This window comes from Diorhabda sublineata, chromosome 8 (genome assembly GCF_026230105.1).
Source record: "Diorhabda sublineata isolate icDioSubl1.1 chromosome 8, icDioSubl1.1, whole genome shotgun sequence".
NCBI lineage: Eukaryota > Metazoa > Arthropoda > Insecta > Coleoptera > Chrysomelidae > Diorhabda > Diorhabda sublineata.
In genome coordinates this window covers 30,416,098-30,442,206 of record NC_079481.1, presented here as the reverse complement: position 1 = coordinate 30,442,206, position 26,109 = coordinate 30,416,098, and the positions used below count along the sequence as shown (strand labels likewise).

The window sequence follows — 26,109 nt, the reverse complement described above, 5'->3', positions numbered from 1 at the left end:
AAATTTTCGAAATTTTGAGAAAAATGTATCAAAAAACAGTAATTTTCATATTTCTCCCTGTATATAAAGATGAAATTGTTTGTTTTTCAGTGTGAAACGTCGAATAATGAATAAAAAAACGAACATTGCCCCCTATTCTGGAAAAAGGCATAAAATTTTCGAAATTTTGAGAAAAATGTATCAAAAAACAGTAATTTTCATATTTCTCCCTGTATATAAAGATGAAATTGTTTTTTTTTCAGTGTGAAACGTTGAATAATGAATAAAAAAACGAACATTGCCCCCTATTCTGGAAAAAGGCATAAAATTTTCGAAATTTTGAGAAAAATGTATCAAAAAACAGTAATTTTCATATTTCTCCCTGTATATAAAGATGAAATTGTTTGTTTTCCAGTGTGAAACGTCGAATAATGAATAAAAAAACGAACATTGCCCCCTATTCTGGAAAAAGGCATAAAATTTTCGAAATTTTGAGAAAAATGTATCAAAAAACAGTAATTTTCATATTTCTCCCTTCATTAAAAAAACGAACATTGCCCCCCTATTCTGGAAAAAGGCATAAAATTTTCGAAATTTTGAGAAAAATGTATCAAAAAAACAGTAATTTTCTTATTTCTCCCTGTATATAAAGATGAAATTGTTTGTTTTTCAGTGTGAAACGTCGAATAATGAATAAAAAAAACGATCATTGCCCCCTATTCTGGAAAAAGGCATAAAAATTTTCGAAATTTTTGAGAAAAAATGTATCAAAAAAAACAGTAATTTTTCATATTTCTCTCCCTGTATATAAAGATGAAAATTGTTTTTTTTTTTCAGTGTTGAAAACGTTTGAATAATGAATAAAAAAAACGAACATTGCCCCCTATTCTGGAAAAAAGGCATAAAATTTTTCGAAATTTTGAGAAAAATGTATCAAAAAAACAGTAATTTTTCATATTTCTCCCCTGTATATAAAGATGAAATTGTTTGTTTTCTCCAGTGTGAAACGTCGAATAATGAATAAAAAAAACGAAACATTGCCCCCTATTTCTGGAAAAAAGGCATAAAATTTTTCGAAATTTTGAGAAAAAATGTATCAAAAAAACAGTAATTTTTCATATTTCTCTCCCTGTATATAAAGATGAAATTGTTTTTTTTTTTCAGTGTGAAACGTTGAATAATGAATAAAAAAACGAACATTGCCCCCTATTCTGGAAAAAGGCATAAAATTTTCGAAATTTTGAGAAAAATGTATCAAAAAAACAGTAATTTTTCATATTTCTTCCCCTGTATATAAAGATGAAATTGTTTGTTTTCCAGTGTGAAACGTTGAATAATGAATAAAAAAAACGAACATTGCCCCCTATTCTGGAAAAAAGGCATAAAATTTTCGAAATTTTGAGAAAAATGTATCAAAAAAACAGTAATTTTCATCATATTTCTCCCTGTATATAAAGATGAAATTGTTTGTTTATCAGTGTGAAACGTCGAATAATGAATAAAAAAAACGAAAATTGCCCTCTATTGTGGAAAAAGGCATAAAATTTTCGAAATTTTGAGAAAAATGTATCAAAAAACAGTAATTTTCATATTTCTCCCTGTATATAAAGATGAAATTGTTTGTTTTCCAGTGTGAAACGTCGAATAATGAAGAAAAAAAACGAAAATTGTCCTCTATTTTGGAAAAAGGCATAAAATTTTCGAAATTTTGAAAAAAATGAACTAAAAAAACGGAAATTTTTATATTTCACCCTATATATACGGCTATAATTGTTTTTTCTTGATGTAAAACGTAGAATAATGAATAAAAATCGAAAATTAGTCTTTATTAGGAGGAATTGAAATAAATTTCCAAAATTTGTACAAAAATGTATTGAAAAACCATAATTTTCATATTTCACCCTGTACAAGAAGATATTATTGTTTTTTCTTGGTGTTAAACCGTATAATAATGAATAAAAAAATACGAAAATTACCCTTTATTACTAAAAAGGACATCAAATTTTAAAAAAATTTACAAAAAATATATCAAAAAACCGAAATTTTCATACTTCATTCTGTATATTAGATTAACATTGTTTTTATTAAGTAATAAGTCAAATAATTAATAATAAAAAATAAAACTATTATTTATTGCATGAAAAAAAGGATCAAAATTTTGAAAAATCCATCGCAAACTCTATTTATTCTCCTCTTTATCTTCGGTTTCGTTATTTTTCACTTCTTCTATAGTACATTTACCCTCCTCTTTACTTCCATCACCTTTATCCACCGTAGTCACTTTATCCATAGTTTGTGCAACAACCGGTTTCGATCTACTATTATAAACCGGCAATTTCTGTCTTATTATTGGCTGCATCATAGGATGACGAGGGGGATACAAAACCGGACCACCGGTTACAATCCTTGGATAAAAAGCCGGAGGATAAAACCTCTGCACCTGATACGGTGGAGGACGAATTAAACCGGGATGCATCCAATAATCCCCGACGCCCTACAAAAAAAAATTCAAATTCAAAATAATATAACCACAAATCGAAAGTTTTTACTTCATAATAACCGAAATCCATAGCCGGGTCTCTGTATGGCACCCCATCTTTCCTTCCAGGAGACCGACTTCTTCCGCCCCTCTCCAATTTATATCTTTTATCCCTTTCATAATCCGGGCTTCTACTATAATATTTCCTATCCCTAGAACCTGTTGGAAAATGGAAAAATTTTTTCTACATTATTAATGAAATACTATTTGATGGTATTACCAGAAGGTTGCGGTGATCTGCTTCTCCTTTTCTCGTAGTAATCCGAATGTTTTCTTCTTTTAGGAGACCTACTCGATGATCTCCTTGGAGATAACGATCGTTTTTTAGACGTAGACGGTCTCGTTCTCGATCCACTCCTTCTATTTCCATCGTATCTATATTTCTCCCTCGATCTAGATCTCTTCCTCAAATCAGGATGGTTCCTACGATATTCTCCAGGTTTTAATGGTGTCAACGATCTATACCTTTCACGATATCTTTCTCTTGAACGAGATCTTCTTGATACCGAATGTTTCTCGTATATCGGATCCCTTTCTCGACTATACCTCCTTGTTTTCTCCCTAGTATCTCTCTCCCTGCTTCTCCAATCTCTATTTCTATCCGCACTACAATAACTTCTATCCCTATCGGGACTTCTGCTTCTATCTCCACTTCTTCTCTTTCTATCTGCGCTTCTACCTCTATCAGTACTCCTTCTATCCCTATCAGGACTTCTACTTCTATGTGCACTTCTTCTTTTTCTATCCGGGCTTCTATCTCTATCAGTACTCCGATTCTTATCTGGGCTTCTTCTTCTTCTATCTATACTTCTTCTATTTCTTTCTGGACTTCTACTTCTTCTATTCCTTTCTGGACTCCTACTTTTGGGTCTTCTGCTTCTATCTGTACTAGTTCGATCCCTACTTTTGCTTCTGATTGTGGAGTTGCTGCGTGTTTTCGAATCCGATCGGTTATTTTGGGGTGCATCGAACATGTTGGCATCTATCAAAACTAGTCTTTCTTCTTTATTAACGACTATATCTTCCCTATCAAAAATCGATTTATATTTTGGTGCATGATCTGAAAATTTATTGGAAGCTCAAACAATTTGATATTGAATATGAGAAATTAATAAAATTGTTACAATCCGTTTCTTCCTGCGGTGTTTCTTCTTGGTTTTCATTCTTCTCTCTTCTTAGTGTGAATTTTTTAAAACAATTAAATTATCAAATGAAATTTAATGCAAATTTTTTATAAATTTTAAAAATTAAAATGTGACAAAATTAATTTGAATGAAGTTATATGAAAAAAATATCAATTAAATTGATTTTAATCGTTATTTTTAAATCTTCTACCTTCAAAAATCTTCAAAAGTCACTATAACCTGTTTTGTAACAGAACCGTAATTATTAGTAATGTTAATATTCATGTGAATGAATTTTTTAAAACATTATAACCCCAAAAATTTCATTTGAATATGTAGAATTATTAAATATAAAAATATTGTTAAAAAAAATTCATTCACGATATATATATATATAGAACAATAAAATTCATAAAAACCTTAAGCACGAACTTACCTTTCAAGATTTTTGGTTGCTCTCCATTTCCAAATATACAAAACTCCATGAAATTCCATAACAATTTTACCTAAACTGTTGAAATTACTATAAAAAATTTATTATAATCTATTTCAATTAAAAAATCTGTTTACAATATATATTTTCAACTTTAACTCATATATATTTAGTTAATCTAATAAGAATAAACGTTTTATCAAAAATATTTATATATTTGAAAAAAAAAAAATACTTGTTTTACCCTTTTTGCTATGTACTAATGGAACTAAATATTTCGGATCATCTATACTTCTTTCGACAGGTCCTGGAGGTTGGTTACTATTTATATTTCGTCTTTTTATACCTACTCTTATTGATTCCAATTCCACCAAAGAAACGTTTGCCAAAACTCCATAGGTATGTCTAGAACTATTCACAAGATTATAATAAAATCGAGATTTATTATATTGTTAATTTACCGTTCAGAACCGCTAAACGAAGCCATCTCTTTTAATATTTGAAGCTTAACAACTCTATTTCTTGTCAATACTTAAATATCAATGGCCGATTGACACTGTCAATAATGACATTATTTTAAAAAATGGCCTTTTACGTTTACAATATCGAGTCAGTTTTTAAACAAATTATAATTTATAATAAATTATTTTCAATTATCGAGTTAAATGTGTATTAAATAATGAATTAAAAATTGGTAAAACTAAATTTGTTAGTAATATGAAATTGTTGAAATGGATAAATTTTAAAAGTTATTTATGCAACCAACATCCTACTGTCAACAATGTCAATTGTTTGACATTTTTTAAAAGTACAATTCTGACACGTGAAATCATATTTCTAAACTTAATATTGTTATTATAATTTAATAATAATGAGTACTATAGTCGAAAAAATAGCGGCAATAGAAGCCGAGGTAAGGAAAACAATAGAGAAAAAGATGAATCCGTGTCTTAACCTAAAACCGGTTTTTAGATGGCTCGTACGCAAAAAAATAAAGCAACTGCTGGACATTTGGGTTTACTAAAAGCGCGTATAGCGAAACTGCGTAGGGAATTAATAACTCCAAAAGGTGGTGGTGGTGGAACCGGTGAAGGTTTTGACGTTGCCAAAACAGGAGATGCTAGAGTCGGTTTCGTAGGATTCCCTTCAGTAGGGAAAAGTACTTTATTGAGTAATTTAGCCGGTGTTTATTCAGAAGTTGCAGCTTACGAGTTTACAACCCTCACCACCGTACCGGGATGTATCAAATATAAAGGAGCTAAAATTCAGGTAAAATTATTAATCTTATAAAAAAAACTCGTAAAATTATTATTAAATTATAGTTATTAGATCTTCCGGGTATTATCGAGGGAGCGAAAGATGGAAAAGGTAGAGGTAGACAAGTAATAGCTGTTGCTAGAACTTGCAGTTTGATATTCTTGTGTCTAGACGTGTTAAAACCTTTAGGACACAAAAAACTCATCGAACATGAATTGGAGGGCTTCGGATTGAGGTTAAATAAACAACCTCCAAATATATATTTTCGGAAAAAGGATAAGGGAGGAATTAATTTGAATTGTATGGTACCTCAATCTGAACTAGACCTCGATACTGTTAAAACAATTTTATCCGAATATAAAATACACAATGCTGATGTTACTTTAAAATATGATGCTACGAGTGATGATCTTATTGACGTCATTGAAGGCAACAGAATTTACGTACCTTGTATCTACATATTAAATAAAATTGGTGAGTTGAAATTTTTTTTTACTAAATTTTTTCGTTTCAATCTTATTTAAAGTGTGTGTCATATAAAACTTGTTTTTTTATTAATTTAATACATTAATAATTGTTTGTAGTTGTCTGTATGTAAAGTTTTGATGATAAATTTTGTTTCTAATTGAATTTAATTTTGAATTTTGTACATTTTCATCTGTTTTTCAGATAAAATGATGTTTTAATCGTTGTCTATTCTTAATTGCCTCATTTTCACTTTTAAATCGCTTTTAAGTCACTAAATTATCACTATAAACAGATTTTGACATTTTTTGAGCTTTTTTGTTATATTTTTTAAATATAAACACTTGTTTGGGTCGATTCGTTGTTCAATATCCATAATTACACCAAATCTGCTGTAGCGGAACCTAAAATGGGCTCAAACTCTTCATTATTTATCTCGATATACGAGGGTGGCACTAAAACTAGTCCAAATAACTGCAGCATGAGTAATAAATCGACTACCTTGTAAGAAATTTGTCATAGATACATAAATATCTGAACAATTATTTAAAAATAGTTGTCGTTGTCATTTTTTTTTACATTCAGACCAGATTAGTATTGAAGAATTAGATGTTATTTACAAAATACCTCATTGCGTACCGATATCAGCCCACCACCGATGGAATTTCGACGATTTATTGGAAAAAATGTGGGAATACTTGAAATTAGTGAGGATGTAAGTACAGGGAGTGGTTTATAGTCCGGGGGAAAAATTCTTTTATTTTTTTGGACTTTTTCAGTTATACGAAACCGAAAGGGCAACTTCCCGATTACAATTCGCCGATTGTATTACATTCTGAACACACTTCCGTTGAAGATTTTTGTAATAAATTGCACAGAAGTATAGCTAAAGAATTCAAATAGTGAGTTTTGGTTGAATTAACGATTAGGGGTGGTTTAACTTTTATAATTTCAGTGCTCTCGTTTGGGGATCTTCTGTTAAGCATCAACCCCAAAAAGTCGGTTTGGATCATGTACTAAGCGACGAGGATGTTGTACAGATCGTTAAGAAAGTTTGAAAAGTGCTTTTGGAATTTTGGAAAATGTACTCGAAGTGACGTTATTGCATCTTATGTGTATCGTAGAATATAATAAATGATTAAACCCCGTGTTTTATTTCGTTTATTTTACGATTGTACATTAGAAACTTTGAGTAAAACGATTAAAGAGTTTTTTTATAATTTTTGTTTTTTTTTCTACCCTTTTTGAAGTTAAAAAAGTGAAATCTCGTCAAAACTTATCACTAGTTTTACGGAAAACTAAAGCAGTTCGGCAACATCGCATTCAGAATACAGCTTTTCCGGTAACGTGACTTGAAACGTCGGCCACATTGTCGTAACATAAAATTTAATTAAACCCTGTGTCCAATTCACTCATTTTATAATTAAAAAGTAAATTGTATCTTTGGATAAAACGAATATAGAAATTTTTCCAAGATTTTTGTATTTTTTAAATCAATTTGCGTTAAAAAAGTGAACTATACCAAATTATATCACTGGTTTTACGGAAAACTAAAAAAGTACGGCAACACCGCATTCAGAATAAATAACGTGACGTGAAACGTCAATCCTATTATCACAATGAAGGAAGATTTCGTTTTATTTATGTTTAGACAATTGTTTCGAGCGTTTTTTTTTTGGCGGATGGTAACAATTATATATATTTTTAATACTATCATTTTTTTAATATAAACAATATGAAAAAAGTCGATGTTTAAAGTTTTACTTATTAATATTTATAATTTTGTCACTTCTTCAAGTCAGCTGTCAACTTCCGTTTTGTGACCACAAAATCTTTTTGTACATTAGTTATTTGGAACAGTCTCAAAGTAGTAAATGGCTGCGAAGTTATACAGACAAAGGCCAAATACCAGGTAAAAGAAGAATCACCTTTGATCGTTACAATAAATAGTATGGTCAAATTTGTGATCATCATAAAGATATTTAGAAAAAGTTTTATTGCCAAATTCTGATTTTCAAGAAGTAGATTAAAATATTATGTTAATTAATAGCACATTGTCTGATTAATAATTGCCGTACAAAAAATGACGCAAAGCTTTACACAATTTTTGTTTATGTCGAAATTCATATGTTACGTATTATATGCAACACATTATACATAGAAACAATCGGGCGATCTATCCAAAAGAAAAGTACTTTGTGAGAGATCTCCAACCAATCATATTTTCTCTTAAACGTCATTCTTCTTTTCGATCATTCATTCAAGTCGAGAAACGTCAATTTATAACACAATCGAATGAAAATTCTCCTTTGATCACAACAAAGTAAATCTAATTAATATACATGTTACAGGGGATATTCAAAGAGTAATATATAATAGAAATACTTATTTGAATAGTTTTAGCAATAACTTAGAGTTAAAATAAACAAACAATTCTTTTATAAAATTATCAATGACGTAATCAAATTTTCTATCGCTAGATCGTTCATCTTCCCGATGTGACGTCACGATTTTTGAATTATAAATTAGTTTTATTATTTTCATTAGACAATCTATAAAAATATTTAACAATGCCATTTTTGTTTCTTTCCCCCAACTTGTGACAAAAAAATTTAATGTAATTTTTGAATGATCCCCTGTATGTATTGAAACTATCATTAATAACATATTTTAATCATTACAAATATAAACCTAACCTCAAATATGATATTTCCCCAAACTCGATACTTTTTTCAAAGTCTGACAACATTGTAATTATTTTTTGAAATCTTTCTATAAAATTAATTTATGGATGACCCCTTGTAAGTATTAAATAAAACTGCAAATAACAGCAAAATATTTTAATCAGAATAATTTTCAACATAACCTCAAAATTTACATTTTTCATTTTCGAGATACTTTTTTCAAAGTCTGGCAACATTGTACTCTCTATAAAAACAATACCGTTTATATTTTGTATCGCATTTTTTTATTCTTATATAAAATGCTGTTCAATTTGGCAACCATGTATAAACGTTAAGCAGTCACATAAGCCACCGATCCCGGTCTCCTTTTATCTGTCACAGCGATGATATCACCCGTACTAAAATTTTTGCTAATCGCCGTAACGGCCGCAAATCCGAAATCGTCCTTGAAATCGTATTTGTGTCCTATGGCTTCCAAACCGTTCACAATATCCATCGCCTAAATAAAATTGCTAGAACAAATTTATACTGAAAATAATCAAACGTCATAATCACCTTCGTTTTATATTCCTCTTCGAAAATTATCTTCATAGGAATTAACTGATGGTGCAACCTCTTTTCGTTTATTGAAGTAGCCAAATCTTTATCGAACCAAAGATGTTTGATGATAGTCTAAAAAAAAATAATAAAACCCCAAAAATACAAAAAATAAAATAGAAGTTCGTAATGGACAACTTCATCAATACCCCCCGTATCTAATCAACAACGTTTATTTAAGTTATTCCCACCTCTAATATGACGTCATTAATAACACCTGCTAATGTTACTTTATCGTTGTTTATTATACAGATTTGTAAGGAAAATATTTATATTCGATACCCAATTTTACTTACTAGAGCTAACGCAGTTGTTATTTTACTTCCACCGGCCCCTCCTGGAACTAGTACAACGTTTTTGTTACCGTCTAGTACAATAACGGGCGTCATGGATGACATAGGGCGTTTCCCGGGTTTAATAAAATTAGCTTCAGATGGCGGTAAACCGAAACCGTTTGACGTTTCCGGTTGGGAGAAATCGTCCATGCTGTCGTTTAATATAATACCCGTACTGTTAGATTGGAAACCAGCCCCCCAACTAAATAAAAATATTATACATTAACAAAAAGTACGAAACGTTGTACTTATTATTTACATGAAATTAATTGTGCTGGTTACTGATACGGCGTCTCCTTGCGAAGAAAGAACTGATACATGCGAAGTACCGTGATCTTCTTGGAAATTCGTCGCTGCTCCATAGTAATACGGATCTTGCGACGTTGCATTATCTTTTATTAATTTTCTAGTAGTTTCGGCGTAATTATTTGAACTTAGTTCATCGATTAGCTGAAACCACACGTCTTTATATTCAAAAATATCACGAATTGCAAAATTTAAGAAATTAATACGTAGTTGATTCTATTTTCAACTGTCAGAAATGTCAAAACATATAATTTTAATTTCGGAAATTAAATTATTTATAAAAAAATATATGAAATAAACACAAGCATAACCTAAAAATGTACAAACTACAGTTGTTTCAACTAAGAGACTAAATTTTCACTTTTTCTTGTATAAAATTATGACTTGTTACAAAATTCGGGATCCGTAGTTGCCGGTTTTATCTGCCAATGAAAATTATTTATATTTGTAAAATGTAATTTAATATGCAGATAGTTTTATATCATGTACTTAAAACACGTATTTCATCTAATTATTCTCTAAAGTTCATATTATAAAACAAAGTTTTATTAACAATAGATAATAATCTGAAAAATATATCAACTTTGTAAAAATATCCGGCAACGCTGCAATTGAAATTACCACCAGAATCTATTTAATTAGGTCAATAGAACGTAATTATCGCGGCGTTGCCAATGCATTCAAATAATCGTTTTGTGATGATTGTTTGAAATTTTTAGGAAAATATAAAGTAATGTTATTCTTTTCATAAATTAGTTTCTTATTAATAAATAATTGTTGAAACTTTAACTTAAAATTGTAGAATTTTAAGAAAATTTAACGTAAAATTGGGATATACATAAAATTATCGACATTCCTAAAAATTTTATATCGTTTTCAAGTTTTCACAAAGTCCATAGACAAAACATTTTTTTAAAGATACTCAAAGTTTTATTAACTTTTAACCCGAAGATTTTCTAGTGAGATTTATATTTTCTCTAATTATCAAAAAAAATATATTTTATATGAATGCATCCACATAATTATAATAAATATAGAAATTTAAATAATTTTGGTGAATAATAAACCGTCCTAACCATATTTATAACCAAAATTTATTATTTATTTTCTACGTATTTCTTTCACAATCTGACAATACTGTAAAGTTTAAAACTCCACGTCAACGGTGATCGTGTAAGCGCGCAACGTTGCCAGTCGCTGGAAAAATATCAGTCTCTCTCTCTCTCTCTTCCACTCATTATATTTTATCTTTATGTTGCAACGTCTTCGAAATAACATTTATTTAAAAATTACTCACCGATGTAAAATTGAAATAATCTGGATCGGCACACACCGTTCTTTTTGCGTAACCAAATTTGAAACTTTCAACTATTCTTTGATTGTTGATAATTGAATTTGGTTGTTTAACATCTATGAAATTACTTAGTATATTTAAAATGTAATTTAAAATTATGCCACTGGCAGGTAAAGGCGGCGATATGACGGTGTAATTTTTGTAAATATTACTTTTTATGGGTTTTTTCCATAAAGGCCTGCAAAAAATATTTCGCTTTCATGACGTTCACTACGTATTTTTATGCATTATGAAAAAGGTATAAGCAGAAAAAAATGTTTATCAGTAAATGTCGAAAGTTAATTAACATAGCGGTGCGTTTGGGGTTACGAGGGGTTAAAAATTTTTATTTTTAGATTTGAATATGCGTGCGTTTAGAGTTAGAAAATGATACTTTTAATATACAGGGTGATGTTTCCGGTAAAACTCACTTATAATTTTTCATGTCTTCTATAGTTATGATTCCGCCATTATTTTTAACGTCCTCCACGAATGAGGAAGTTAGAGATCCATCGTGTAAAGCGTTTCCACCTTCGTTGGCGATTATTTCCAAAGTTTTCGCCATTCTGGGTCGCTTGACGTAATCACCAAATTTATAAGTATCGTTGGTTTTTTTATCGAAAAAAGTTTCTCTATAATAATAAAAACAAAAATCCATTTATATCGAAACATTGAAACAGCTGGTTTCGAATGAGTCGATAATGATGACGTCATTGACGTTAAAATTATTCTGTGTTTGCATGAAACATAAAGAGTTTCCTGTCATCTGTCATTTCGAACTAATTGAAAGAAAGTGACAAATGGGCGGTGAAAACAATGATTCAATGATTTTTATCGATTCAATTAGACATTTACCTCATAATAGGGTCTTTCCATAACATTTCTTTTCTCAAATTAAACCTAGATTCTAAATGTTTCGTAACGTATTGCCCTTTTTTACATATGTCAATTGTAGGTTGAATTAGATCTTTCCACGGTACACCTCCACCGAATCGATTATAAAGTTCCATATAACCTCGCAATTCGCCAGGTACGGCTACCGATCTACCACCTTTCAAAAAATAAAATAAAAATACTTACGCATCTACCCAGATCAGTATTATAATCGAAACGCGATGATTTAGCGTTTTCGCCGTATCAAAATCCATTTATCGAAATCCTAGATGTCGAAAATTAATACAACTACCATTTAAGGCGATCCAATTCAAGCTAAAATAAATCTAAGTTAGTCGAAGCTAGAGTAAACCTAACCTAATCGAAGCTAAAGTAAACATAACCTCATCTAAGCTAAAGTAAACATAACCTAATCGAAGTTAAAGTAAACCTAACCTAATCTAAGCTAAACGTATTCTAATCGAAGCTAAAGTAAACATAACCTCATCGAAGCTAGAGTAAACCTAACCTAATCTAAGCTAAACGTATTCTAATCGAAGCTAAAGTAAACCTTAGCTATTCGAAGCTAAAGTAAACCTAACCTCATTGAAGCTAGAGTAAACATAACCTAATCGAAGCTAGAGTAAACCTAACCTAATCAAAGCTAAACGTATTCTAATCGAAGCTAAAGTAAACTTAACCTAATCGAAGCTAGAGTAAATATAACCTAATCCAAGCTAAAGTAAACCTAACCTCATCGAAGCTAAACGTATTCTAATCGAAGCTAAAGTAAACATAACCTAATCGAAGCTAGAGTAAACATAACCTAATCGAAGCTAAAGTAAACCTAACCTCATCGAAGTTAGAGTAAACCTAACCTAATCGAAGCTAAACGTATTCTAATCGAAGCTAAAGTAAACATAACCTAATCGAAGCTAGAGTAAACATAACCTAATCGAAGCTAAACGTATTCTAATCGAAGCTAAAGTAAACATAACCTAATCGAAGCTATAGTAAACCTAACCTCATCGAAGCTAAACGTATTCTAATCGAAGCTAAAGTAAACATAACCTAATCGAAGCTAGAGTAAACATAACCTAATCGAAGCTAAAGTAAACCTAACCTCATCGAAGTTAGAGTAAACCTAACCTAATCGAAGCTAAACGTATTCTAATCGAAGCTAAAGTAAACATAACCTAATCGAAGCTATAGTAAACCTAACCCCATCGAAGCTAAACGTATTCTAATCGAAGCTAAAGTAAACCTAACCTCATCGAAGCTAAAGTAAACATAACCTAATCGAAGCTAGAGTAAACATAACCTAATCGAAGCTAAACGTATTCTAATCGAAGCTAAAGTAAACCTAACCTCATCGAAGCTAGAGTAAACCTAACCTAATCGAAGCTAAACGTATTCTAATCGAAGCTAAAGTAAACCTAACCTCATCGAAGTTAGAGTAAACCTAACCTCATCGAAGCTAAACGTATTCTAATCGAAGCTAAAGTAAACCTAACCTCATCGAAGCTAGAGTAAACCTAACCTAATCGAAGCTAAACGTATTCTAATCGAAGCTAAAGTAAACATAACCTAATCGAAGCTATAGTAAACCTAGATCATCGAAGCTAGAGTAAACCTAACCTAATCGAACTAAACGTATTCTAATCGAAGCTAAAGTAAACCTAACCTAATCGAAGCTAAACGTATTCTAATCGAAGCTAAAGTAAACATAACCTAATCGAAGCTAGAGTAAACCTAACCTCATCGAAGCTGGAGTAAACCTAACCTAATCGAAGCTAAACGTATTCTAATCGAAGCTAAAGTAAACCTAACCTATTCGAAGCTAAAGTAAACCTAATTTAAGCGAACCAGTAGATTTTTTGGTTGTGTTTTTTCACCGTGAGTCTTTTCCCTCTGTATCCGAGCCCCCTAATTCCTAAAAATGGGCCTCCGAAATAAAACCTTTCGTTTAATTCGTGATCCAGTTCAAAAAAATGAACCTTAAATCGACCAAACCAATTATTGGTGAAAATTATTAATTTCCAACATCGATAAATGGATTCTACGAATTAGAAAACGCTAAACTAACGTTTTTTTAATGAGATTCTGAACGGGATACGGAAGTATAGCCGTTAAAATAACGAAAAATTGAGAATAAATTTAAAGTGAACGAACCTCTTAACGATGAAGATGCTAATTGGCCCTTGTACATGTTTTCTCCGGATGCAGATGGGGCAGTTTCCCGGGCGTCTAAAGCCCACGTTTCCCCCGTGGTTTTATTGTATAAAACCAAAAAGAAACCCCCTCCTAATCCCATACTTTCTGATAACATGACTCCTTCGCAAAATAACGTCGCTATAGCAGCGTCCACCGCGTTTCCCCCTTTACCCAAAATAGACCTAAAGATGATAAAATAAAAGAAAAAACAAATTTATAATATAGTATAATGTCAATAGTCCAAAGTGCGATTGTTAATTCTCAAAAAAACATATTTATATAAGACAAAAAAAAGAAGAAGAAAATACACAATGATAATGACATTAGTACGAAGTTTATAAAAATAATTTACTATTTTGCTTTTTTGCATCATCTCCACTATATACTAGTATGAAAAACGTACTACCAAAATATTTCAATTTCCTACTTATTATCTGGATATATTTAATATTTAATTCAAAACTTACACCCCTATATCGGCACACCCATGTCCGCTACTGGCAACAGCGCCTACTTTGTGTTTGTCTTTCGTAACCGTCATTGCTACCACAATAATTATTGCGATTACTACAATAATGGTCACCCCAACAACAACCCGTTTCGTTGTTGTCTTCCTATAGGAAAAAATTATTCTCATAACCGCAAATGACTATTCCTATCATTTACAATAATATCTAATATATTTATTTTGTGATTATTCATATGTACGTTTCGAATTAGTCACGTGAAATATTTGTTATTTAAACGATTTTATGTAAGTCGTGTTTCTTATGACTAATAAAACTGAAAATACTTTGTTAATTACAATAACCTTTTCAATAAAGAATTTTCGTACTACATTTTTTCAATTCACTTCAATCAAAGAATAAAAAAGCGTTAAAATTAAATTTTGTTTGAAGAAGCCGACTCTACTTCTTTTTTATTTAATTAGTCGTAGATAAAGGACACGTCCTATTAGTTATGCAACTCTTCTTTCTTCCTTTATTATCATATTACGTTATGTCGTATTATTTACTATTTTTCGTAATCTCATGGCCATTTGTAATTGATACATTATCTTTTTTTCAAATTCTACATGAAACAGCTGCGTATCAATGCGATACACAAATAAATTATTAAATTATATCAATATTATTGAAAGGCGAAATGATTGTATAATATTTATATTAGGGTCAGATTATGCTTTTATATAATAGTGGCGTGAAGAATTAGAATATTTTACTGTTAACTTTCAATTATAAGAGAATTTTTGTACGCTTATGATATTTCTTATCGCGAGCTTATAAAAATATCGAAAACAAATAGTTTAACGTTTAAAATTCGTGACTATATCATAAACATGTGTTCTATTAAAAATATTTCGAAAATAATTCAGACGTAATACAAACGTTAATAGCTATGTCATATTTCCTTATGGTGAGGATCAATTTCTTTCCATAATGTATTTTAATCATTCAATTGTTTCATTGTATATATTTCTTACCGATCCGTTGTTGCCAAACGTACTCAATTAAATTTCTGTAAGGCAATTTTTTTATACTTATCTCATTTCACCGGTTATTGTAATAAATATTTGAAAAAATTCTATTCTTGACCAAGGTTTTGAGTATCAAAAAAAGTTATCTGAATAACACGTGTCGTATAAAAAAAAAGTTTTCGTCTAAATTTATTTTTTTAATAAATTCGCAAATCTTTATTTTTAAAAACGTGGTTGAATTCAAAATAATAACTTACATTTTGTTTTTCTATGTCACCAATATTTTGTTGACGGAATTAACTAGACCACTACTTTTTAAGCGGTACAATCGACTACTAGCATTAGACCCGGCGTCAATCTACGTAGATGCCGGTCTGTTGGTCAATTCAATTCAATATTAAATCCGTATGGACTGATCGCAGAAGGAAAATAATGACGACTCACTCTGGCTCTACCAGTGGCGTCGACATTAATTTTAAATCTATCACACCTACAGTTTTTTTTTATATATTTTGTTGTAAGAAATATACTTACCGCCTTATTTGTGACAGCCATGTTTTCTCACGACAACATGGCGGTATCACGTGGTTAGGTTTCCAGTAATTGTTATATTTTAACATGAATTATTTATTAATTTGAATATTATATAATAAATAATACAAATTGAACTAATTATAATTTTAACTTGTTTACTATTTAACCTCTACGTTTATTATTATTATTTCCGGTTGTAATATTTATTGACATTTGACAACTATTGTAGCTTTGTGCATTGTTGCAAGATTTTCTTTTCCAAGGATAACTATTGTTTTATAATTAATTAGATACACGTTGAAAAGGTTCATTATATGTCTTTGTTAAACATAATATATACAAGTACTATCGAAAATAAGTAGGGTCAAAACTATTTATTTTATTATCGAGTTTGATAATTATATATATTTTGTAATTTGACATAGCGGATAATGTAAACAAAATGCAGGGTCGAAATGAGTGTGAATTTTTCTAAAAAAATTGTAATAGTTGCCAAATAAGTGAATAATTAATTTCATTGTCGGTTTTTAACAAGATTTTGAAATCTTATTTATTTAAATAATGATTGATTTGTAGAATCGCGGTCCGTTAGTTTTTGCACTAAAAAATCAAAAAACCTTCCGATTTATTTGAATTTTTTGTAAATCTTTTTACAGCTAAAATCGATTTCAATTAATTCGTATCCAATATATTTGTTTTTATGGTATATTTATAAAAAAAAATAAGGGAAATATCTCTCTTGAAGATTCCATACGGTTTACAAACTTTTTAGTTTCCAAGTTGGTCCGACCCTGCATTCAAGAAGTTCTTCAGGCTTCTTAGCTCAAGTAGTTATGAATATTTTGGATTGTCTTAGGCCTTTCCACCCACAGTAGGGTTCTGGTCCAAGATATGGAGTGGTTTCCCCATTTTTTGACAAGACTGTCTACTTCTTCTCTTCCTGATATACCTTGGTGGCCAGGAAGTCACAATAGTACATATACACATATGTGATCATGGGTTTGATGACCTTTTGGTACATCCGGAATACCATTTTAGGCTTAAGTTCCCATGTTTGGCCAATAAGCAATGGTTTTCGCAATTACCATTAAAAAGTATGAATTTAGTTCCATTAACAATATGAAAATACTTAATACGTGGATTTAAATTTTATAAACAATAAAAATGCAAAAAGTTTCAGAAATGTTGTGTAAAAGTAAATCTTTCGTTTCTTTGAGTCTCATTCCATTCCGATGTGTTTAAAACAAAAAGAAAACAATAGCAAAATCGTCAAAAATATATTACTACTACAGTACATCCTAATTTTTATAATTTTACAAAAATATAAACTAAAACGTTCAATTAAATCGTATATAAATCGAAATATTAATTAGTGATGCAGTCAAACTGGTTAAATTGATATGAGAGTAACTAATTCTGTTTTAGTTAAACATTTGGATCATTTTCTTGAGATTCTGTATCGTCCTGTTCACCCAACATCTCCTAAATTAACAGCGGTTTAACGTTAACCTAAATGTATTATATGATATTCAACTTACCTGTAAAACTTCAACTAATTGCTTGGATTCCTCCAACATTTCCTTACATATCCTGTTTTCTTCTTTTAATGTCGAAATATTCTCCTTCAGGACTTCGATTTCGTGTAAACTGTCGTTTAAAGATTGTCCCCTAGTTTCGGCGAGTTGTTTCCAATAGTCGATACTAGGTTCATCAGAAATTAAATCTTCTTTTGTTATAGTAAGTTCTCCAACTTGTACGGCTTTATCTGACATCGAGATTTTTTTTTTGATAGGTTCGACTTTAGAAGAATCCCTATATAAACGATAACTGAAACTAATAATTATGAAATTTTATAATAACTTACTTGGAAAGTTGAGATTTTAATGAATCTTTCGTAGACGATCTGCCGATTAAATTTTCTTTATCTGTAGCATCTCTTTGTAAATCTTTAAACATTCGGCGTGTATCTTTAACATTTTCCTAAAAAAGAACTTATCTTTAACATAAACATAACCTATATCGCATTTTTTGATTACCTGATCTTGTGATCCAATTGTTATGATTACTTTTTTCTGAGGTTTCATTTTCAGACGTTTATTAATAACAAAATAATTGTTAACTGTTCTACTATAGCCACTATTTTGAAAAAACTAGAATACTACGAATAAAAAAATATAAGCAAAGCACATGCCAAAACAAAAACTACAAATATAACCGTTAGGAAATTTATAGGTCCGGAATATTATTCATAGGCGTATTTTCGCGAACAAAAAAATAAAAATATCAAATATATTTATTTTATTATATTCTCTACTCCATTATATTTTATTATAAGCTATTATAATTATGTAAAAATTGCTAGGAAATTTTTAAATAGATTTCAATTTACGTTAAAGTAAAGAAGTGTCATCTGTCAACTTCATTTTGCATTTTGGGTTTTCTTGAAAATGCCTTTAATAGTACAGGACTGTATTACAATTTAACGGAAAAATAAAATAGATTTTCATAAGAAATATAAATCTTTATATTTTATTTAATTTAACCAAATTTCTTTGAATAACTTTTATATGTGCGTATCAGCGAACAATAGCTGCGATAAGGAGCTCAGCCCTATCTAAATATAGAGGAAACGGACTCTGTTGCGTTTTTTGTTATCAATATAAAAATAAAATTTAGTTTTAGTAGAATAAGTTTTCAAATTACAACCTATTTTAGAATTAAAATGTTCATTTACTTCACAAGTAAGTAAAAATTTGCTTAATCATAATACAGAAATAGTATACAGGGCGAATCATGTATTAAATGAAGTAAGCTAATAGGTAGTAGGAAAATCAAACATCCGGTATACAATTCGGCACCATCTCATACATAAATTTGTATAGTAATTTGATAATTTTGAATATCCGGTCAAATTTAAAACTAATATAATAAGTATACAAAACAATTTGCGACAAAACAGATATGCTGTCTATGCATGAAATATTATAATTATTTAAATAACCGCAATACATAATGCAATTCGAATATTTCCATATTCAAATTAGTGCACTTGGGCTTTTTTAGTATTGCCATTGTTTCTTTACAGAATTGGTAGTTTCTTAAAAGAATCACAAATGAGGTAACGCAAAATATGGTTTCCTAATAAAAGCACGCAATTAAAGGTAACGCATTTTTTCTTATATAAAAATCACGATCTCCGGTTGAAATTAAAGCAATTGGGGCTTCCATTTTTTAAAAAAATAAAATAGATATGCCACTTACATAAAATATATATATATATATGATTAAAAGATATCTGTAATCTATGTATAAGTATGAAGATTAAACAGATTTGTAGATAGTAATGGAAATTGTTGGAATCACAATACATATTTGGTCAAAGTACAATGCTTTTTATGTATTTATTACTCATCATTTATATGTGGTTTAACACAAATCTACTTCAAAATAAAGTTAAAAAAAAGAAATTACGTTTTTCTTGCAGGTTTTTCCAAGAAAATACCACTTATTGTAATTAATGAATTAGAAGATGAGAACTGTCGAGGTAAAACATTTTTCTTAACGAAATACTTATAAATATTGACACGACGAATTAAAAAAAAAAAAACAAATTACCGTTTCCCCGATCCCTTCTTGGTCTATTATGACATAGCGCCATTTAATATACATGTTTGCGGCGTTGCCGCGTTTATTTATTCTTTTTAGTTATACAGATTTAAATTTGTAATAAATCGTAATTTGTTTTAACAATGAAAGTTGTAAATGTGGACTGAAGGTACAAAATTTACTTAGTACAATTATTCAGACGTAGGTAAATATCTGGGTTATTGGAATTATGTGTATTTACTTAATTTATGAAGATAGATAACACTTTTTATCTGTTCAATCAGTGAATTATATCGTATATGTAAGTACTACGTGGTGGAATATAGTTTTGCAATGACAATCCACCCATCGGTAAGTTTTTCCGAAATTTTTTATTGAAATATTAAATAAAAATCGTAGATTTGTGTTTGTTGATTTAAGTTACTTTTCAAGCTTCTAAAATGATAATTAAAAGCGGCAACATACGAGTAAGAGAGAGATAGATGGTTGCGGTAATTTTATTGGGGGTGATAGGGGCATTTTTATGTAGTATACGATTTGTTTTATGAATAATTTTGATTTAGGGAAAATTTCCTGTACAGAACCGGATTTAGGGGTGGATTTTTATCGTATGGCGTAATTTGTCGAATTATATTGAGAATTTGGGGAAGAATATAGAATTATAGATATCGATATGTTATTTAAATTAATTTGTATATTATAAATTTTAGAATAAAACAACTTTTTGTTTGATAACCGGCGTTGTGATTGGATTTACTTTAGCTTTTATAGTACTAGCTCCGTCTACAGTGTATAGACCAACAAACGAATACTCGAAAATGTACAAGGTACGTATATAAACGAAAGTTTTCATAAAACCGAAAACTCATTTATAGAGTGGTACGTTAAAAAAATATGATAACGAACCGCCCCCTATTGATAATCATCGCGACAACCACCACGATTTCCATAACGAAGACGAACTAGACGATGTTGAAGACGTCGGAGATGTTGGACAACATGGCGACAACGACACGTTTCATAAAATGACGGATGCGTCTTTAGCCGCAGCTCTAAAAGAAAAGGTAAGCGACGGAATACGCGCGAATACGTAAAATAAATCTCATTTTTTAGGTTAGGATATTATGTTGGGTGATGACAGGTCCTAGCAACCACGACACCAAAGCTAAGCACGTCAAAGCCACGTGGGGGAAAAGATGCAACATCCTACTATTCATGAGTTCGCAAGCAGGTAACTAGTAACGTAACCGTCCCACCTCTAGTTACTTTATATTTTAATCCAGATCCGAACTTGCCCGCTATTCCCCTAAACGTCAGCGAAGGCAGAGACAACTTGTGGGCTAAAACGAAAGCTGCTTACAGATACGTTTACGAGAATTATTTCGATCAAGCCGATTGGTTTATGAAAGCGGACGATGATACGTAAGCGGGTGGCTCAAATTAAACGAATACCTTGGATTTTTTCATTATTATTTTTAGATACGTAATCGTGGAAAATCTGAGGTACATGCTGCTTTCCGTTAACCCGGATATGCCGATTTATTACGGATGTAGATTCAAACCGTACGTCAAACAAGGGTATATGAGCGGCGGGGCGGGGTATATACTCAGTAGAGAAGCGGTCAGAAGATTCATTGAGGTAAATAGAATAGGTTGGACCCAATTTTTTTCTTACAGATTGCGCTAAAGTTGCTTTCTCTTAGATAGAGGGTTAATAGTGTCAAAATTCTATGAATCGCTTTGTTAGAGAGTTATTTATTAACTCTAGCCCTTTCTCGATGTTTCAACCACCTTTTTGGTACAAAACTAGTTTTATTTGGTCGATTTTGGGGGTCGTGGAGCGCCCAAACTGTCTCTAATCCATCTGTATACAACGCCATGATAATGTAGTCAATAAATGTCTTTAAATAACGTTGTATATAATTTCTGAGTTGAGTAATAGTTCTAAAACCCTTCAATGATGCTTCAACCACCTTTTTGGTACAAAACTAGTTTTATTTGGTCGATTTTGGGGGTCGTGGAGAGCCCAAACTGTCTCTAATCAATCTGTATACAACGCCATGATAATGTAGTCAATAAATGTCTTTAAATAACGTTGTATATAAATTCTGAGTTGAGTAATAGTTCTAAAACCCTTCATTGATGCTTCAACCAACTTTTTGGTACAAAACTAGTTTTATTTCGTCGATTTTGGGGGTCGTGGAGAGCCCAAACTGTCTCTAATCAATCTGTATACAACGCCATGATAATGTAGTCAATAAATGTCTTTAAATAACGTTGTATATAATTTCTGAGTTGAGTAATAGTTCTAAAACCCTTCAATGATGCTTCAACCACCTTTTTGGTACAAAACTAGTTTTATTTGGTCGATTTTGGGGGTCGTGGAGCGCCCAAACTGTCTCTAATCCATCTGTATACAACGCCATGATAATGTAGTCAATAAATGTCTTTAAATAACGTTGTATATAATTTCTGAGTTGAGTAATAGTTCTAAAACCCTTCAATGATGCTTCAACCACCTTTTTGGTACAAAACTAGTTTTATTTGGTCGATTTTGGGGGTCGTGGAGAGCCCAAACTGTCTCTAATCAATCTGTATACAACGCCATGATAATGTAGTCAATAAATGTCTTTAAATAACGTTGTATATAATTTCTGAGTTGAGTAATAGTTCTAAAACCCTTCAATGATGCTTCAACCACCTTTTTGGTACAAAACTAGTTTTATTTGGTCGATTTTGGGGGTCGTGGAGCGCCCAAACTGTCTCTAATCCATCTGTATACAACGCCATGATAATGTAGTCAATAAATGTCTTTAAATAACGTTGTATATAATTTCTGAGTTGAGTAATAGTTCTAAAACCCTTCAATGATGCTTCAACCACCTTTTTGGTACAAAACTAGTTTTATTTGGTCGATTTTGGGGGTCGTGGAGAGCCCAAACTGTCTCTAATCAATCTGTATACAACGCCATGATAATGTAGTCAATAAATGTCTTTAAATAACGTTGTATATAAATTCTGAGTTGAGTAATAGTTCTAAAACCCTTCATTGATGCTTCAACCAACTTTTTGGTACAAAACTAGTTTTATTTCGTCGATTTTGGGGGTCGTGGAGAGCCCAAACTGTCTCTAATCAATCTGTATACAACGCCATGATAATGTAGTCAATAAATGTCTTTAAATAACGTTGTATATAATTTCTGAGTTGAGTAATAGTTCTAAAACCCTTCAATGATGCTTCAACCACCTTTTTGGTACAAAACTAGTTTTATTTGGTCGATTTTGGGGGTCGTGGAGCGCCCAAACTGTCTCTAATCCATCTGTATACAACGCCATGATAATGTAGTCAATAAATGTCTTTAAATAACGTTGTATATAATTTCTGAGTTGAGTAATAGTTCTAAAACCCTTCAATGATGCTTCAACCACCTTTTTGGTACAAAACTAGTTTTATTTGGTCGATTTTGGGGGTCGTGGAGAGCCCAAACTGTCTCTAATCAATCTGTATACAACGCCATGATAATGTAGTCAATAAATGTCTTTAAATAACGTTGTATATAATTTCTGAGTTGAGTAATAGTTCTAAAACCCTTCAATGATGCTTCAACCACCTTTTTGGTACAAAACTAGTTTTATTTGGTCGATTTTGGGGGTCGTGGAGCGCCCAAACTGTCTCTAATCCATCTGTATACAACGCCATGATAATGTAGTCAATAAATGTCTTTAAATAACGTTGTATATAATTTCTGAGTTGAGTAATAGTTCTAAAACCCTTCAATGATGCTTCAACCACCTTTTTGGTACAAAACTAGTTTTATTTGGTCGATTTTGGGGGTCGTGGAGAGCCCAAACTGTCTCTAATCAATCTGTATACAACGCCATGATAATGTAGTCAATAAATGTCTTTAAATAACGTTGTATATAAATTCTGAGTTGAGTAATAGTTCTAAAACCATTAATCGATGTTTCAACCACCTTTTTGGTACAAAACTAGTTTTATTTCGTCGATTTTGGGGGTCGTGGGGAGCCCAAACTGTCTCTAATCCATCTGTATACAACGCCATGATAATATAGTCAATAAATGTCTTTAAATAACGTTGTATATAAATTCTGAGTTGAGTAATAGTTCTAAAACCCTTAATCGATGTTTCAACCACCTTTTTTGCACAAAACTAATTTTATTTCGTCGATTCTGGGGGTTGAAAATATCCAGTTTATTACACTCGTCCTATACGCTAATTTCCCCCATTCTATATCAGCCATGTTAAATTTTAAACAATTTTTTTTCCAAATATGATTATTTACTTAACCTTTAGTTAGGTTTGCCGAACAAAAATAAATGTAGACAAGATAATAATGGGGCTGAAGACGTCGAAATGGGTAAATGCCTTGAATCAGTTGATGTAATCGCTGGGGATTCACGAGACCCGGAAAATAGAGGGAGATTTTTCCCTTTTTCACCTGAGCATCACCTAATACCTGGTCACGTGGATAAATCTTTTTGGTACTGGAGTTACATTTATTATAACGAAACGCCGGTAAGTCATATAACCCGTTTTAAAATTTTTTTATTTAAATAATTATTTCTAAATATTTTGCTGTGATATGGCAACACTGTTATATTTAAATATTACGTCGTATATTTCCTGACGGCACATCTACGCGTGTTGTGTCGCTGTATGAATGCAGTAAAATGTCGATTGCGCATTAATTGTGATTCCAAATATTTTATTACGTTTAGGGATTGGAGTGCTGTTCTGACAACGCCATTTCATTTCACTATATCCGCCCCAACATGATGTATGCTATGGAATATTTGATCTACCATTTAAAACCTTTCGGAATCGCTTATAATCCAGTTTTACCTGACGAACTTAAAGGTTTTATTGCAAGACAGAAGGACGAAAAGACCAACGAAAAAAAACAACAAAAGCAATGAAAAAAATGTGATATTAAGTAATAAAAGCAAACAAATTTTGTTACGATTAGGAAAATCGAGGAGTAGTTTTTGTTTTTTTCGTTCCCCGTGTATTTCGAGACGACCATTTAACGATAAGAAAAAAAAGTTACGTTTGACATTCTTTTTCTTTGGTTGTAGTTAAATTGTAGATTATACACGAGTCCATGAAATATTAATTAATTGTATGTTTATACCGCCATGTTGTTAACCTACAATACGTTAGAAGTCCGTTCCAACCACAATGGAAAAGATTTTTTATTTAAAATAGTTGAACGGAAATTTTTTAATACTGGAACGTATCTATTAATATATTTATGTCATACCATTGCAAAATATAATTAACAGAAGATCTATAACCTCACATTTAACAACTATTATATGAAATTGTACTTTTGTATACTACGAAAATTACTCGTTTGATTAAAACCAAAGATATTATAATTTTCATGTTTCTAATTTTAATAAAGTATTATTTATTTTATATAACTTTGTTTTTTACTTCCTGTCTTAGAATTTTGAAAACACTGCTCACCATTAAAATCGCTTTTGGATGTTTTAACTGTCAAAAATTATGAAGCTATCAATGATTTTTGGGAAAGGGAAAAATATTTTTTTTCATATTAAACCGATATTTATTCAAAATTATAAAAATAAGACCACATATTCATAATATGAGAACATAAAAAATTCAAACTAACAAGGAAACTTTTTTTTTGTAGAGCCGTGTCATTATTTGAATCTTTTCGATTCATCATTACGTCTAAATAAAACACAAATACCTAATTAATTAATTGGTAATACAAATTAAAATAAATTTAAACTAAAATCTCGTATATAACTTCTAGCACATCAGTTTTAACCTTCAGTTTTTTTTGTTGTTGACAGAAAGAGTTACCGCACTTTTTTTATACATACATTTTATTGCGCAGGCGTGTCTTTAGATGTGCTGCTCTAATATTGTCTGGAGCTTCTGATAATACAGTCACTTGGTAACAGGCCTACGTTGTTGTTGTGTATGTGTTCAGTGAACAAAATGGCTTACGAGGGATTTTATTATTCACAGGTTAATTTTTTTTTCTAATTAAATGTTATATGATTCGTTTTATGAAATATATAGATTTGGTATTGAAAATATATATATGAATATCGTATTTTAAACAAATTATTATTAGTTTAAACGATATAAAAAAAATTGAAATATTTATATTCCAATAATTTTTCCAAATTATGGCCCTTTTCTATCTTTAACACATCTTCCCACAATTTTTGTAATCAAAATCCTTATTTTTCGTTATTTGTACAACTGTTCTTGGACAAAGAATACAAATTAGGCGGCAGTTAACGTGTTTAGTTATTTAAATCCAGTATAATAAGTAGTACAGACAAAAAAGCA

The 26,109-nt window shown here is 30.7% G+C and overlaps 5 protein-coding genes across 7 annotated transcripts; 2 read left to right on the top strand and 3 right to left on the bottom strand.

The window, feature by feature from the left end:
• Positions 1 to 1,836: 1,836 nt before the first annotated feature.
• Positions 1,837 to 4,623, bottom strand: LOC130448483 (serine/threonine-protein kinase fray2-like). Of its 2 annotated transcripts, XM_056785896.1 has the most exons (5): positions 4,537 to 4,623; positions 4,320 to 4,486; positions 2,739 to 3,578; positions 2,529 to 2,677; positions 1,837 to 2,473 (listed from the first exon to the last, which is right to left on the bottom strand). In XM_056785896.1, the coding sequence occupies exons 1-5, from the start codon at positions 4,560 to 4,562 to the stop codon at positions 2,159 to 2,161; spliced, it is 1,497 nt and encodes a 498-aa protein (XP_056641874.1). In that variant the 5' UTR covers positions 4,563 to 4,623; the 3' UTR covers positions 1,837 to 2,158. The 2 variants fall into 2 exon arrangements, with proteins under 2 accessions (XP_056641874.1, XP_056641875.1); XM_056785897.1 differs by lacking the exons at positions 4,320 to 4,486; positions 4,537 to 4,623 and adding an exon at positions 4,079 to 4,312 and having other exon boundaries at positions 2,739 to 3,882.
• A 218-nt stretch (positions 4,624 to 4,841) lies between these two features.
• On the top strand, positions 4,842 to 7,019 carry LOC130448482 (GTP-binding protein 128up). The gene is made up of 6 exons (XM_056785895.1): positions 4,842 to 4,988; positions 5,048 to 5,344; positions 5,398 to 5,806; positions 6,383 to 6,512; positions 6,577 to 6,699; positions 6,753 to 7,019. The coding sequence occupies exons 1-6, from the start codon at positions 4,947 to 4,949 to the stop codon at positions 6,853 to 6,855; spliced, it is 1,104 nt and encodes a 367-aa protein (XP_056641873.1). The 5' UTR covers positions 4,842 to 4,946; the 3' UTR covers positions 6,856 to 7,019.
• A 1,603-nt stretch (positions 7,020 to 8,622) lies between these two features.
• On the bottom strand, positions 8,623 to 16,025 carry LOC130448478 (scoloptoxin SSD14-like). The gene is made up of 10 exons (XM_056785890.1): positions 15,874 to 16,025; positions 14,607 to 14,753; positions 14,098 to 14,321; positions 11,908 to 12,103; positions 11,484 to 11,684; positions 11,017 to 11,251; positions 9,673 to 9,863; positions 9,375 to 9,615; positions 9,037 to 9,153; positions 8,623 to 8,980 (listed from the first exon to the last, which is right to left on the bottom strand). Coding segments are annotated over exons 1-10 (1,722 nt in total). The 5' UTR covers positions 15,876 to 16,025; the 3' UTR covers positions 8,623 to 8,812.
• A 1,388-nt stretch (positions 16,026 to 17,413) lies between these two features.
• LOC130448481 (uncharacterized) lies at positions 17,414 to 18,358 on the bottom strand. Its single transcript, XM_056785893.1, has 4 exons — positions 18,187 to 18,358; positions 18,015 to 18,130; positions 17,689 to 17,962; positions 17,414 to 17,632 (listed from the first exon to the last, which is right to left on the bottom strand). The coding sequence occupies exons 1-4, from the start codon at positions 18,232 to 18,234 to the stop codon at positions 17,576 to 17,578; spliced, it is 495 nt and encodes a 164-aa protein (XP_056641871.1). The 5' UTR covers positions 18,235 to 18,358; the 3' UTR covers positions 17,414 to 17,575.
• A 426-nt stretch (positions 18,359 to 18,784) lies between these two features.
• On the top strand, positions 18,785 to 25,209 carry LOC130448480 (glycoprotein-N-acetylgalactosamine 3-beta-galactosyltransferase 1-like). Of its 2 annotated transcripts, none has more exons than XM_056785892.1 (10): positions 18,785 to 18,891; positions 19,236 to 19,311; positions 19,635 to 19,694; positions 20,467 to 20,583; positions 20,632 to 20,820; positions 20,870 to 20,987; positions 21,040 to 21,178; positions 21,236 to 21,395; positions 24,073 to 24,294; positions 24,498 to 25,209. In XM_056785892.1, the coding sequence occupies exons 3-10, from the start codon at positions 19,680 to 19,682 to the stop codon at positions 24,693 to 24,695; spliced, it is 1,158 nt and encodes a 385-aa protein (XP_056641870.1). In that variant the 5' UTR covers positions 18,785 to 18,891; positions 19,236 to 19,311; positions 19,635 to 19,679; the 3' UTR covers positions 24,696 to 25,209. The 2 variants fall into 2 exon arrangements, with proteins under 2 accessions (XP_056641870.1, XP_056641869.1); XM_056785891.1 differs by having other exon boundaries at positions 19,635 to 20,107.
• The last annotated feature ends 900 nt before the right edge of the window (positions 25,210 to 26,109 follow it).